This window comes from Coregonus clupeaformis, chromosome 8 (genome assembly GCF_020615455.1).
Source record: "Coregonus clupeaformis isolate EN_2021a chromosome 8, ASM2061545v1, whole genome shotgun sequence".
NCBI lineage: Eukaryota > Metazoa > Chordata > Actinopteri > Salmoniformes > Salmonidae > Coregonus > Coregonus clupeaformis.
The window spans coordinates 57,998,927-58,014,429 of NC_059199.1; the positions used below are offsets into that span (position 1 = coordinate 57,998,927).

The window sequence follows — 15,503 nt, forward strand, 5'->3', positions numbered from 1 at the left end:
GGGCTGGGACAGGGTGTTTGGTGGGCTGGGACAGGGTGTTTGGTGGCTGGGACAGGGTGTTTGGTGGGCTGGGACAGGGTGTTTGGTGGGCTGGGACAGGGTGTTTGGTGGACTGGGACAGGGTTGTTTGGTGGGCTGGGACAGGGTGTTTGGTGGGCTGGGACAGGGGTGTTTGGTGGGCTGGGACAGGGTGTTTGGTGGGCTGGGACAAGGTGTTTGGTGGGCTGGGACAGGGTGTTTGGTGGGCTGGGACAGGGTGTTTCGGTGGACTGGGACAGGTGTTTGGTGGGCTGAGACAGGGTATTTGGTGAGCTGGGACAGGGTGTTTGGTGGGCTGGGACAGGGTGTTTGGTGGAGTGGGACAGGGTGTTTGGTGGGCTGGGACAGGGTGTTTGGTGGGCTGGGACAGGGTGTTTGGTGGGCTGAGACAGGGTGTTTGGTGGGCTGGGACAGGGTGTTTGGTGGGCTGGGACAGGGTGTTTGGTGGGCTGGGACAGGGTGTTTGGTGGACTGGGACAGGGTGTTTGGTGGCTGGGACAGGGTGTTTGGTGAGCTGGGACAAGGTGTTTGGTGGGCTGGGACAGGGTTTTTGGTGAGCTGGGACAGGGTGTTTGGTGGGCTGGGACAGGGTGTTTGGTGGACTGGGACAAGGTGTTTGGTGGGCTGGGACAGGGTGTTTGGTGGGCTGGGACAAGGTGTTTGGTGGGCTGGGACAGGGTTTTTGGTGAGCTGGGACAGGGTGTTTGGTGGGCTGGGACAGGGTGTTTGGTGGGCTGGGACAGGGTGTTTGGTGGGATGAGACAGGGTGTTTGGTGGGCTGGGACAAGGTGTTTGGTGGACTGGGACAGGGTTTTTGGTGGGATGAGACAGGGTGTTTGGTGGGCTGAGACAGGGTGTTTGGTGGGCTGGGACAGGGTGTTTGGTGGGATGAGACAGGGTGTTTGGTGGGCTGGTACAGGGTTTTTGGTGGGATGAGACAGGGTGTTTGGTGGGCTGGGACAGGGTGTTTGGTGAGCTGGGACAGGGTGTTTGGTGAGCTGGGACAGGGTGTTTGGTGGGATGAGACAGGGTTTTTGGTGGGATGAGACAGGGTTTTTGGTGGGATGAGACAGGGTTTTTGGTGAGCTGGGACAGGGTGGGTGTTTCGAGGGAGGCTGGGGAAAGTGGAAGGAGGGATTGAGGGGTTCTGCCTGGTTGGTGGGGGCTGGGTTGGGGTGGTGCTGTGGATAGGACAGAGTGTGACGAGATTGGGTGGGGGGGTTGAGATGTGCTGCTGGGGTGCTGGGGGGGAGTTGATGGGCCCTGTTGGGTGGTGGAGTGAGAACAGTGGGCTGGCTGGGTGGGTGGTGGGCTGGGGGGATTGGATGTGGGGGTTGAGGTGTGCTCTTGTTGGAGCAGACGACTGGTTGATTGGGGCTGTCGATGAGTTGAGTTGGGTTGATGATTTTGATGCTCTCTGATGGTCTGTAGTGATCTGTGCTGCTCTTTACTGGGTTGTGCTGGTCGGTACTAGTCTGTAGGGGTTGGACTCTGTGCTGGTCGGTAATGATCTGTTCTGAGCTCTGCTGGGCTCTGCTGGTCAGTACTGATCTGTGTTGGTCTGTACTGGTCTGTAATGGTCTGTAATGGTCTGTACTGGTCTGTACGGGTCTGTAATGGTCTGTAGTGGTCTGTACTGGTCTGTAATGGTCTGTACTGGTCAGTACTGATCTGTGTTGGTCTGTAATGGTCTGTAATGGTCTGTAATGGTCTGTACTGGTCTGTAGTGGTCTGTACTGGTCTGTAATGGTCTGTAATCATCTGTACTGGTCTGTGATGGTATGTAGTGGTCTGTACTGGTCTGTAGTGGTCTGTAGTGGTCTGTACTGGTCTGTACTGGTCTGTACTGGTCTGTACTGGTCTGAATCCAGGGATGCTTCAGAGTCTGCGCTGCTGTCAGTCTCTCTGTTGGATCCACCTGTAGCAAGGCTTTCACCAGACCTTGTGCTGCTACACACACATTCACACAGACACACGCACACAAACACACAGACACACAGTCACACGCACACAAACACACATACAAACACACATACACAGTCAGAGAGGGTCAAATACAGTGCATTCTGAAATTATTCAGACCCCTTGACTTTTCCACATTTTGTACGTTACAGCCTTATTCTAAAATTGATTAAATAGTTTTTTCCCCTCCTCAATCTACACACAATACCCCATAATGACAAAGCAAAAACAGGTTTTTATAGTTTTTGCAAATGTATTAAAAAATATATACACTGCTCAAAAATAAAGGGAACACTAAAATAACACATCCTAGATCTGAATGAATGAAATAATCTTATTAAATACTTTTTTCTTTACATAGTTGAATGTGCTGACAATAAAATCACACAAAAATTATCAATGGAAATCAAATTTATCAACCCATGGAGGTCTGGGATTTGGAGTCACCCTCAAAATTAAAGTGGAAAACCACACTACGGGCTGATCCAACTTTGATGTAATGTCCTTAAAACAAGTCAAAATGAGGCTTAGTAGTGTGTGTGGCCTCCACGTGCCTGTATGACCTCCCTACAACACCTGGGCATGCTCCTGATGAGGTGGCGGATGGTCTCCTGAGGATCTCCTCCCAGACCTGGACTAAAGCATCCGCCAACTCCTGGACAGTCTGTGGTGCAACGTGGCGTTGGTGGATGGAGCGAGCATGATGTCCCAGGTGTGGTCAATTGGATTCAGGTCTGGGAACGGGCGGGGCCAGTCCATGCATCAATGCCTTCCTCTTGCAGGAACTGCTGACACTCCAGCCACATGAGGTCTAGCATTGTCTTGCATTAGGAGGAACCCAGGCCAACCTGCACCAGCATATGGTATCTCAAGGGGTCTGAGGATCTCATCTCGGTACCTAATAGTAGTCAGGCTCCTCTGGCGAGCCAGGAGGGCTAGTGCGCCCCCCAAAGAAATCCACCCCACACCATGACTGACCCAACGCCAAACCGGTCATGCTGGAGGATGTTGCAGGCGCAGAGAACGTTCTCCACGGCGTCTCCAGACTCTGTCACGTCTGTCACATGTGCTCAGTGTGAACCTGCTTAATCTGTGGAGCACAGGGCGCCAGTGGCGAATTTGCCAATCTTGGTGTTCTCTGGCAAATGCCAAACGTCCTGCACGGTGTTGGGCTGTAACACAACCCCCACCTGTGACGTCGGAGCCCTTACCACCCTCATGGAGTCTGTTTCTGACCGTTGAGCAGACACATACACATTTGTGGCCTGCTGGAGGTCATTTTTTGCAGGGACTCTGGCAGTGCTCCTCCTGCTCCTCCTTGCACAAAGGCGGAGTGCAGTCCTGCTGCTGGGTTGTTGCCCTCTACGGCCTCCACGTCTCTGATGTACTGGCCTGTCTCCTGGTAGCGCCTCCATGTTCTGGACACTACGCTGACAGACACAGCAAACCTTCTTGCCACAGCTCGCATTGAGTGCCATCCTGGATGAGCTGCACTACCTGAGCCACTTGTGTGGGTTGTAGACTCCGTCTCATGCTACCACTAGAGTGAAAGCACCGCCAGCATTCAAAAGTGACCAAAACATCAGCCAGGAAGCATAGGAACTGAGAAGTGGTCTGTGGTCACCACCTGCAAAACCAGTCCTTTATTGGGGGTGTCTTGCTAATTGCCTATTATTTCCACCTGTTGTCTATTTCATTTGCACAACAGCATGTGAAATGTATTGTCAATCAGTGTTGCTTCCTAAGTGGACAGTTTGATTTCACAGAAGTGTGATTGACTTGGAGTTACATTGTGTTGTTTAAGTGTTCCCTTTATTTTTTATGAGCAGTGTATATACACTACCGTTCAAAAGTTTGGTACTTAGAAATGTCCTGGTTTTCGAAAGAAAGCAAATTTTTGTCTGTTAAAATAACATCAAATTGATCAGAAATACAGTGTAGACATTGTTAATGTTGTAAATGGCTATTGTAGCTGGAAACTGCTAATTTTTATGGAATATCTACATAGGCGTACAGAGGCCCATTATCAGCAATCATCAGTCCTGTGTTCCAATGGCACGTTGTGTTTGCTAATCCAAGTTGATCATTTTAAAAGGCTAAATTGATCATTAGAAAACCCCTTTGCAATTATGTTAGCACAGCTGAAAACTGTTGTGCTGATTAAAGAAGCAATAAAATGGCCTTCTTGAGACTAGTTGAGTATCTGGAGCATCAGCAATTGTGGGTTCGATTACAGGCTCAAAATGGCCAGAAACAAATCACTTTCTTCTGAAACTTCGTCGGTCTATTCTTGTTCTGAGAAATGAAGGCTATTCCATGCGAGAAACTGGCAAGAAACTGAAGATGTCAGTACAACGCTGTGTACTACTCTCTTCACAGAACAAGCGCAAACTGTCTCTAACCAGAATAGAAAGAGGAGTGGGAGGCCCCGGTGCACAACTGAGCAAGAGGACAATACATTAGAGTGTCTGGTTTGAGAAACACTCGCCTCACAGGTCCTCAACTGGCAGCTTCCTTAAATAGTACCCGCAAAACACCAGTCTCAATGTCAACAGTGAAGAGGCGAATCCAGGATGCTAACCTTCTAGTCAGAGTTGCAAAGAAAAAGCCATATCTCAGACTGGCCAATAAAAAGAAAAGATTAAGATGGGCAAAAGAACACAGACACTGGACAGAGGAAGAATGGAAAAAAGTGTTATGGACAGACGAATCGAAGTTTGAGGTGTTCGGATAACAAAGAAGAACATTTGTGAGATGCAGACCAAATGAAAAGATGCTGGAGGAGTGCTTGATGCCATCTGTCAAGCATGGTGGAGGCAATGTGATGGTTTAGGGGTGCTTTGGTGGTGGTAAAGTGGGAGATTTGTACAGGGTAAAAGGGATCTTGAAGAAGGATGTCACGCCCTGGCTCTGGGGACACTTGTATGTTGAGCCAGGGTGTGCATTTCATTTTGTTTATCTAGTATGTGTATTTCTATGTTGGCCTGAGTGGCTCCCAATCAGAGGCAACGAGTGTCAGCTGTCGTTGGTTGTCTCTGATTGGGAGCCATATTTAAACTGTCTGTTTCCCATTTGTGTTGGTGGGATCTTGTTTCAAGTCTGTTTATGTTAGACCGTGAACTGTCACGTATCGTTTGTTGTTTTGATCGTGTCTCTAATTAAAGAGTATGTTTGCCTGCAACGCTGCGCCTTGGTCCTCCTCTATATGACGATCGTGACAGAAGATCCCACCTCGACTGGATCAAGCAGCGTGACGAGGAGAGAGGATGGACTTGGGAGGAGATGAGTGCGAGTCTGGCAAGAGGGATGGAGGCCTTGGCCAGGGGGTAGAGTGAAGCCCATCAATTTTTTAGGGGGGCTAACGCCGTGGGACGCACGGGGCAGCAGGAGGCCCGCCAGGTTACGGGAGTCACTGGTCACCAGGGGGAAGGAGGATGTAGAGGCACGGCGAGAGGTACTGGCGTGTGTTGCCAGTCCCGGTCCGGCCTGTTCCTGATCCCCCACGTAGGGCCAGTGGTGTGTGTTCCCAGTACGGTCCGGCCTGTTCCTGCCACTCGCACCAAGTCAGTGGTGCGCTTCGTCACCGGCACGTCCCGTTCCTGCTCCCGCACCAAGTCAGTGGTGCGCTCGTCAGCCGGTCCGGCCTGGCTCCTGCTCCCGCACCAAGTCAGTGGTGCGCGTCGTCAGCCCGGTCCGGCCCATTCCTGCTCCCGCACCCAAGTCAGTGGTGCGTTTCAATCAGCCCAGCTCGGCCCGTTCCTGCTCCCCGCACCAAGTCAGTGGTGCGCCGGGTCAGCCGGCACGGTCCGTTCCTGCTCCCTGCACCAAGTCAGTGGTGCGCCCGTCAGCCGGTCCGGTCTGCTCCTGCTCCCCGCACCAAGTCAGTGGTGCGCTTCGTCCCGGCACGGCTCCGTTCCTGCTCCCGCACCAAGTCAGTGGTGCGCTCGTCAGCCGGTCCGGCCGCACCTGCTCCCGCACCAAGTCAGTGGTGCGTTTCGTCAGCCCGGCGCGGCCCGCTCCTGCTCTCCACACCAAGCCAGTGGTGTGCGTCATCAGTCCGGCACGGCCCGTGCCTGTTCCACCAGTGGCTGGTCCGGCACCGGTCAGATGCTTCACGCCGGAGCTAGAGCAATCCGCTCCACCAGTGTGCAGTCCAGCTCCGGCCAGTGGGGCCAGACCGGACCAGGGGTACGTTGGGGGGTTGGAGAGGGAGCGGGGATCAGGCCCGGAGCCGGATCCGCCGCCTAAGCGGAGTGCCCACCCGGTCCCTCCCCTGTGGTGTTTGGTGGGTGCGGTCGGAGTCCGCGCCTTTAGGGGGGGGTACTGTCACGCCCTGGCTCTGGGGACACTTGTATGTTGAGCCAGGGTGTGCATTTCATTTTGTTTATCTAGTATGTGTATTTCTATGTTGGCCTGAGTGGCTCCCAATCAGAGGCAACGAGTGTCAGCTGTCGTTGGTTGTCTCTGATTGGGAGCCATATTTAAACTGTCTGTTTCCCATTTGTGTTTGTGGGATCTTGCTTCTAGTCTGTTTATGTTAGACCGTGAACTGTCACGTATCGTTTGTTGTTTTTGATCGTGTCTCTAATAAAAGAGTATGTTTGCCTGCAACGCTGCGCCTTGGTCCTCATCTCTGTTTGACGATCGTGACAAAGGAAGGCAATCACTCCATTTTGCAACACCATAACATACCCTGTGGACGGCGCTTGATTGGAGCCAATTTCCTCCTACAACAGGACAATGACCCAAAGCACAGCTCCAAACTATGCAAGAACTACATTTGAAGTCGGAAGTTTACGTACACTTAGGTTGGAGTCATTAAAACTCGTTTTACAACCACTCCACAAATTTCTTGTTAACAAACTATAGTTTTGGCAAGTCGGTTAGGACATCTACTTTGTGCATGACACAAGTAATTTTTCCAACAATTGTTTACAGAGAGATTATTTCACTTATAATTCACTCTATCACAATTCCAGTGGGTCAGAAGTTTACATACACTAAGTTGACGGTGCCTTTAAACAGCTTGAAAAAAATCCAGAAAATGATGTCAAGGCTTTAGAAGCTTCTGATAGGCTAATTGACATCATTTGAGTCAATTGGAGGTGTATGGGGCGGCAGGTAGCTTAGTGGGTAAGAGCGTTGTGCCAGTAACCGAAAGGTCGCTGGTTCTAATCCCCGAGCCGACTAGGTGAAAAATCTGTCGATGTGCCCTTAAGCAAGGCACTTAACCCTAATTGCTCCTGTAAGTCGCTCTGGATAAGAGCGTCTGCTAAATGACTAAAATGTAAATGTATCTGTGGATGTATTTCAAGACCTACCTTCAAACTCAGTGCCTCTTTGCTTGACATCATGGCAAAATCAAAAGAAATCAGCCAAGACCTCAGAATTTTTTTTGTAGATCTCCACAAATCTGGTTCATCCTTGGGAGCAATTTCCAAATGCCTGAAGGTACCATGTTCATCTGTACAAACAATAGTATGCAAGTATAAACACCATGGGACCACGCAGCCGTCATACCGCTCAGGAAGGAGACGCGTTCTGTCTCCTAGAGATGAACGTACTTTGGTGTGAAAAGTGCAAATCAATCCTAGAACAACAGCAAAGGACCTTGTGAAGATGCTGGAGGAAACAGGTACAACAATATCTATATCCACAGTAAAACGAGTCCTATATCGACATAACCTGAAAGGCTGCTCAGCAAGGAAGAAACCACTGCTCCAAAACCGCCATAAAAAAGACAGACTACGGTTTGCAATTGCACATGGGGACAAAGATCGTACTTTTTGGAGAAATGTCCTCTGGTCTGATGAAACAAAAGTAGAACTGTTTGCCCATAATGACCATCGTTATGTTTGGAGGAAAAAGGGGGTTCTTGCAAGCCGAAGAACACCATCCCAACCGTGAAGCATGGGGTGGCAGCATCATGCTGTGGGGGTGCTTTGCTGCAGGAGGTACTGGTGCACTTCACAAAATAGATGGCATCATGAGGAAGGACAATTATGTGGATATATTGAAGCAACATCTCAAGACATCAGTCAGGAAGTTAAAGCTTGGTCGCAAATGGGTCTCCCAAATGGACAATGACCCCAAGCATACTTCCAAAGTTGTGCCAAAATGGCTTAAGGACAACAAAGTCAAGGTATTGGAGTGGCCATCACAAAGCCCTGACCTCAATCCTATAGAAAATGTGTGGGCAGAACTGAAAAAGCGTGTGCGAGCAAGGAGGCCTACAAACCTTACTCAGTTACACCAGCTCTGTCAGGAGGGATGGGCCAAAATTCACCCAACTTATTGTGGGAAGCTTGTGGAAGGCTACCCAAAACTTTTGACCCAAGTTAAACAATTTAAAGGCAATGCTACCAAATACTAATTGAGTGTATGTAAACTTCTGACCCACTGGGAATGTGATGAAAGAAATAAAAGCTTAAATAAATAATTCTCTCTACTATTTTTCTGACATTTCACATTCTTAAAATAAAGTGGTGATCCTAACTGACCTAAAACAGGGAATTTTTACTAGGATTAAATGTCAGGAATTGTGAAAAACTGAGTTTAAATGTATTTGGCTAAGGTGTATATAAACTTCTGACATCAACTGTATTTAGGGAAGAAGCAGTCAGCTGGTATTCTGTCTATAATGGAGTGGCCAGCACAGTCACCGGATCTCAACCCTATAGAGCTGTTGTGGGAGGAACTTGACCGTATGGTCCGTAAGAAGTGCCAATCAAGCCAATCCAACTTGTGGGAGGTGCTTCAGGAAGCATGGGGTGAAATCTCTTCAGATTACCTCAACAAATTGTCAACTAGAATGCCAAAGGTCTGCAAGGGCTGTAATTGCTGCAAATGGAGGATTCTTTTGACGAAGCAAAGTTTGAAGGACACAATTATTATTTCTATTAAAACTCATTATTTCTAACCTTGTCAATGACTACATTTCCTATTCATTTTGCTATATTTCCTATTCAAACTCATTTCATGTATGTTTTCATGGAAAACAAGGACATTTCTAAGTGACCCCAAACTTTTGAACGGTAGTGTATATCTTATTTACATAAATATTCAGACCCTTTGCTATGAGACTCGAAATTGAGCTCAGGTGCATCCTGTTTCCATTGATCATCCTTGAGATGTTTCTATAACTTGATTGGAGTCCACCTGTGGTAAATTCCATTGATTGGACATGATTTGGAAAGGCACACACCTGTCTATATAAGGTCCCAAAGTTGACAGTGCATTTCAGAGCAAAAACCAAGCCATGAGGTCGAAGGAATTGGCCGCAGAGCTCCGAGACAGGACTGTGTCGAGGCACAGATCTGGGGAAGGGTACCAAAACATTTCTGCAGCATTGAAGGTCCCCAAGAACACAGTGGCCTCCATCATTCTTAAATGGAAAAAGTTTGGAACCACCAAGATTCTTCCTAGAGCTGGCTGCCCGGCCAAACTGAGCAATCGGGGGAGAAGGGCCTTGGTCAGGGAGGTGACCAAGAACCCGATGGTCACTCTGACAGAGCTCCAGAGTTCCTCTGTGGAGATGGGAGAACCTTCCAGAAGTACAACCATCTCTGCAGCACTCCACCAATCAGGCCTTTATGGTAGAGTGGCCAGACGCAAGCCACTCCTCAGTAAAAGGCACATGACAGACCGCTTGGAGTTTGCTAAAAGGCACCTAAAGGACTCTCAGACCATGAGAAACAAGATTCTCTGGTCTGATGAAACCAAGATTGAACTCTTTGGCCTGAATGCCAAGCGTCACGTCTGGAGAAAACCTGGCACCATCCCTACGGTGAAGCATGGTGGTGGCAGCATCATGCTGTGGGGATGTTTTTCAGTGGCAGGGACTGGGAGACTAGTCAGGATCGAGGGAAAGATGAACGGAGCAAAGTATAGAGAGATCCTTGATGAAAACCTGCTCCAGAGAGCTCAGGATCTCAGACTGGGGCGAAGGTTCACCTTCCAACAGGACAACGGCCCTAAGCACACAGCCAAGACAACGCAGGAGTGGCTTCGGGACAAGTCTCTGAATGTCCTTGAGTGGCCCAGCCAGAGCCCGGACTTGAACCCGATCGAACATCTCTGGAGAGACCTGAAAATAGCTGTGAAGCGACGCTCCCCATCCAACCTGACAGAGCTTCAGAGGATCTGCAGAGAAGAATGGGAGAAACTCCCCAAATACAGGTGTGCCAAACTTGTAGCGTCATACCCAAGAAGACTCGAGGCTGTAATCGATGCCAAAGGTGCTTCAACAAAGTACAGAGTAAAGGGTCTGAATATTTACTTACTTAGGTTTTTTTACCTGTTTTTGCTTTGTCATTATGGGTTATTGTGTGTAGATTGATGAGGGGAAAAAAACAATTTAATCAATTTTAGAATAAGGCTGTAACGTAACAAAATGTGGAAAAAGTCAAGGGGTCTGAATACTTTCTGAATGCACTGTATGTGTGAGCACGAGTGTGTATAAATGTGTCTACGAGCTTGTGTGCGTATGCGTGTATATACGTGTGTGTAAGTGCGTGCTTATGTCTATAAATATGTGTGTGTCTCACCATCAGATATGTGATCCCAGTAAGGGGACAGGAAGGTGAGGTGTCCCTCTCTGATCAGATGGAACAGCTCCTCTTGGTCTCTGTCTCTCCTCCGGAACGGAGGGAACCCACAGAGCAGGATGTAGACTACCACCCCCAGAGCCCACAGGTCTACCGGCAGACCATACCCTGCAGAGAGAGGTAGAGGGATGGAGAGAGAGAGAGGTGAACAGACAAAGATTGTGCTAGATAGAGTGATAGATAGAGTGATAGATAGCGTGATAGATAGAGTGATAGATAGCGTGATAGATGGAGTGATAGATCGTGATAGATAGTGATAGATAGAGTGATAGATAGAGTGATAGATAGCGTGATAGATGGAGTGATAGATCGTGATAGATAGTGATAGATAGAGTGATAGATAGATAGAGTGATAGATAGCGTGATAGATGGAGTGATAGATCGTGATAGATAGTGATAGATAGAGTGATAGATAGCGTGATAGATGGAGTGATAGAGGTGATAGATAGAGATATAGAGTGATAGATAGAGGTAAGTGATAGAGTGATAGATAGAGGTAAGTGATAGAGTGATAGAATGATAGAGTGATAGATAGAGGTAAGTGATAGAGTGATAGAGTGATAGATAGAGATATAGAGGTGATAGATAGCGTGATAGATGGAGTGATAGAGTGATAGAGTGATAGAGTGATAGAGTGATAGAGGTGATAGAGCGATAGAGGTGATAGAGGTGATAGAGGTGATAGATCGAGTAACAGTATATATAAAGTGACAGATGTAGTCACCTGTCTCTGAGAGGATCTCCGGGGCGACATAGGTGGGTGTTCCACACACAGTGAAGATGGGTTCTGTTACAACCATGGCTAGACCAAAATCACCCAGCTTCAACCTACGGACCCCATCACTACTGTGCTCCACCTGGAAGAGAGAGAGATATACCATCACTAATGTACTCTACCTAGAAGAGAGAGAGAGAGAGAGAGAGAGAGAGAGAGAGAGAGAAAGTGATACCATCACTACTGTACTCTACCTGGAAGAGAGAGAGAGAGATACCATCACTACTGTGCTCCACCTGGAAGAGAGAGAGATATACCATCACTAATGTACTCTACCTAGAAGAGAGAGAGAGAGAGAGAGAGAGAGAGAGAGAGAGAGAGAGAGAGAGAGAGAGAGAGAGAGAGAGAGAGAGAGAGAGAGAGAGAGAGAGAGAGAGAGAGAGAGAGAGAGAGAGAAAGTGATACCATCACTACTGTACTCTACCTGGAAGAGAGAGAGAGAGAGATACCATCACTACTGTACTCCACCTGGAAGAGAGAGAGAAAGAGAGAGAGAGAGAGAGAGAGAGAGAGAGAGAGAGAGAGAGAGAGAGAGAGAGAGAGAGAGAGAGAGAGAGAGAGAGAGAGAGAGAGAGAGAGAGAGAGAGAGAAAGCGATATCATCACTACTGTACTCTACCTGGAAGAGAGAGAGAGAGATACCATCACTACTGTACTCCACCTGGAAGAAAGAGAGAGAGAGAGATACCATCAATACTGTACTCCACCTAGGAGAGAGAGAGAGAGAGAGAGAGAGAAGAGAGAGAGAGAGAGAGAGAGAGAGAGAGAGAAAGCGATACCATCACTACTGTACTCTACCTGGAAGAGAGAGAGAGAGAGATACCATCACTACTGTACTCCACCTGGAAGAGAGAGAGAGAGAGAGATACCATCACTACTGTACTCTACCTGGAAGAGAGAGAGAGAGAGAGATACAATCACTACTGTACTCCACCTGGAAGAGAGAGACAGAGAGAGAGAGAGAGAGAGAGAGAGAGAGAGAGAGAGAGAGAGAGAGAGAGAGAGAGAGAGAGAGAGAGAATGTAGTGTATTAAGATTATGACGTTGTTAATGTTTTTAAGTGGAACCGGAGAGGATGTTTATTTTAGTGTCAGAGGGAATGGTTTTAATGTGACACCCTGGATAGGACAGAGAAGTCTGTGTGTTGTAGACAGGGGATTGGACAGTAGAGGGAGCCACCCCTATCTTGGGAAGATTATATATACTGGGTAAAAACGACGAAGAGGTTAGAGCGGCCATTGCAATCTGGGAAGTCGCTCTCCGGGTGGTCATGACATCCGTCACTTATGCTGGAATCTTGTGATATGAATAAACTTATGATCAAAGGTTCAGTATGAGCGGACTCCTTTGTTTATCAGCAATAATTGCCAGCATTTACTCGATACTACAAATGGCGTCACGAAAAGGATGGGTCTGCATCTCTTCTTTGTTTCATTCAGCCGCCAAACTAACTCGTTCTGAAGTCATGGCCAGATAAGGGTGAGTTTTTTCTCACCGCTTTGGGAGTTTGTTAGTTTGGATGCTATTTGAGTGTGCCCTGGAGAGATGTACCATTAGGACCGAAGTGTGCTTTGTGTTGCGTTATTGCTGAGAACTGGGGGTCTGGCTAATCATTATAAATGTATTTGCACTGGTAGACAGTGCAAAAGGGGGGAGGGTAGGCTTGGAATTTTAGAGCAATCGATGGTAGTGAATGAGGCAGATATTGAAGGCAGATATTGAAGGCAGATATAAAAGGCAGATATAAAAAGGCAGATATTAAAGGCAGATATACGTATACAATTAGGGCATTGCAATCTTGTAAAGACCCCAGGGGGGCGACCTCATGGTGGGCCATAAATCCTCATAACGCGTTAGGTGTTTTTAGGTCAGTCTATGACTGGGGTTTGTGGAATTTATTTGATTGTGGTTACTGCTCATCTTTTATCCGACGGGATATCTGCTTGGGAGAACCTCTGTAGATATCCATTGAACTCACGGCATCATAAACGGTAGAGAATAAGACAAAGAAAAGGGCAATGCAGGTTACATTTTTACATGTTGCAAGCCACATGTTAGATACATGCTAATGCTAAATGCTAATGCTAAATGCTAATATGCTCCATGCTACATGCTAACGTGTGACCTTAGAGGGCCATTGCGATGGAATAAAGCCTCTTAAATTATGTTTGTGTGTGTGTAGAATTCAGGTTCTATGCGTTGTGAGCTCTGTTAAATGGTGTTTGACTATGAGGAGAGAATAAAGTTACAGCAGGACTGTTAACTGTCTGTTTGGGGTGGGGAGACAGCTAAGAATCTCCCTTCCACGGTGAAATCGTATGGTTAAATGTAATGCGCATGCGTGTGTTTTGCTACACTACAACACGTTTGATTTTACGGCACTAAAACTACAACACGAGGGATTTTACTAAAACTACAACACGAGGGATTTTACTAAACTACAACATGGGGGATTTGGGGTAAATCGGTCATACTTCTGTTAGACTGTGCTGCAGGGAGAAACAGACACAGACACAGATGGAGGAACAAAGAATTAGACATTTAGAGTCTAATGGTGTATTCTAGTTGTTACGTTGTCTGTTTGAAGATGAAACTGTTTTCTTGAGACCTATTGAATTGATAAATGAGAGAGAGATGTTGACGGATTAAAAATAAAAATAATTAAATAAAATAAAATGACGGATTAAAATAAATAAAAATGTTATTGAGCTGTTTATTCCTGAGTTAATTCTTAGAGCGAATGTGAGTGGAGGAATATTAAATGCTGGAAATAACTCAGTGAGTGTATAAACTCTAAATTCTTGTCTATTTCTATGCTCTTTTGTCATATGAGGAACGATGGGACGAGAGGAGAGAGAGGGAGAAAGAAAGAGAGGTGCTGACGTGTATATCACGTGACAGATTGTGACGCAACAGAGGATCGAGTAGGAAGGTTTTGAGGCTGTTCTGTTTACAAAATCTTCCCCTACGGGATGTTTGATGTTATGACAATTTCACAGAGGCTTGGCAACAGACTGATTCATTAAAAATTGCATTTTGGAGTTTCTGTGCATCACTTGGGTTGATTACAGTTCTGTTGGAAATCGAGGACTGACATTATTCTGTAAAATTAAAATAATTGGGTGCTTATAAAGCAAGGGGGTTTATGGGTATTGTAGTCTGAAGTTGACTACTTGCATTTACTTTCCTGATGGGTTGTGGTAAGATAGCCACTAATTGATAAATTGGTAAGATAGGATATAGAAATAAAAAAATATTTTTGATTATTCATAATTTTTTTATTGATTTATTTTAATAAAAAAAAAAAATGTGGAATAAATTTTTTTAATATAATTTTTTAATATTCATATTTTTGTTGATTGATTTAAAAAAAAAAAAAAAATGTTTTTTTTTTTGTTTAGTTTATATTAATAATTAAAGGGGGAAGCCATAGGCTATATAGTCTAAAATAAAATAATTCACAATAAAGGAATATAAAAGAGTTGGTACAATGGGAAAAAGATATCAGGACTATGAAGGTAATTACACCTGTTGATATAGTTGAAAATATTAAACGTTGCAATACTATTAACTAAAGGGTATCTGGAAAAGGGAATACAAGTTGGCCTGACATTGAACAAACCATAGCTAGTAGGGGGAATCTTAACCCTGACGTCATCAACATAATGAAAGTGCTTCTGTCAATTCATAAAGCAGATCAAAAGAAGGGAAAAAAGGGAACTACGTAAAGAAAAGAGACAGAGAGCTGGGTGTTCTTAAGTTGTCCTTCATTCTCAAACAAAAACTGATAAAAGATTTCAGCGATAAGATAAACAAAGGTATAGAGAAAATGCTAAAGGAAGAAAAGGCGACAGAAAAACTAATGGCAGAAGTTAGTACACCTTTCTCACATACGGATTCAGCAAAAATACCCCCACCTTATGAGAAGGAAGTAGAGCTTAGGGATGTTTATCCTCAGCTTCCAGTGATCATCCAGGAGGGTGATTATTGCATCAGAGATGAAGATGAACGAATAATAGATAGAGGACAAGCAGAAACGACAATAAAAATGAATCCAAAACTCCAGAAGTAAGAAAAAACCGAGATGTCTGGAAACTAAGAGAAGAATGAGGTTCGGAAAGA

The 15,503-nt window shown here is 46.3% G+C and overlaps 1 protein-coding gene across 1 annotated transcript in view; it reads right to left on the reverse strand.

The window, feature by feature from the left end:
- LOC121566211 (serine/threonine-protein kinase DCLK3-like) overlaps positions 1 to 15,503 on the reverse strand; it is a 28,271-nt gene that overhangs the window by 3,897 nt on the left and 8,871 nt on the right. Inside the window, exons 6-7 of the mRNA XM_045222290.1 lie at positions 11,332 to 11,464; positions 10,548 to 10,715 (exon numbers count right to left, since the gene is read on the reverse strand). Coding sequence (XP_045078225.1) covers positions 10,548 to 10,715; positions 11,332 to 11,464 — 301 coding nt within the window. The remainder of the gene's footprint in view (positions 1 to 10,547; positions 10,716 to 11,331; positions 11,465 to 15,503) is intronic.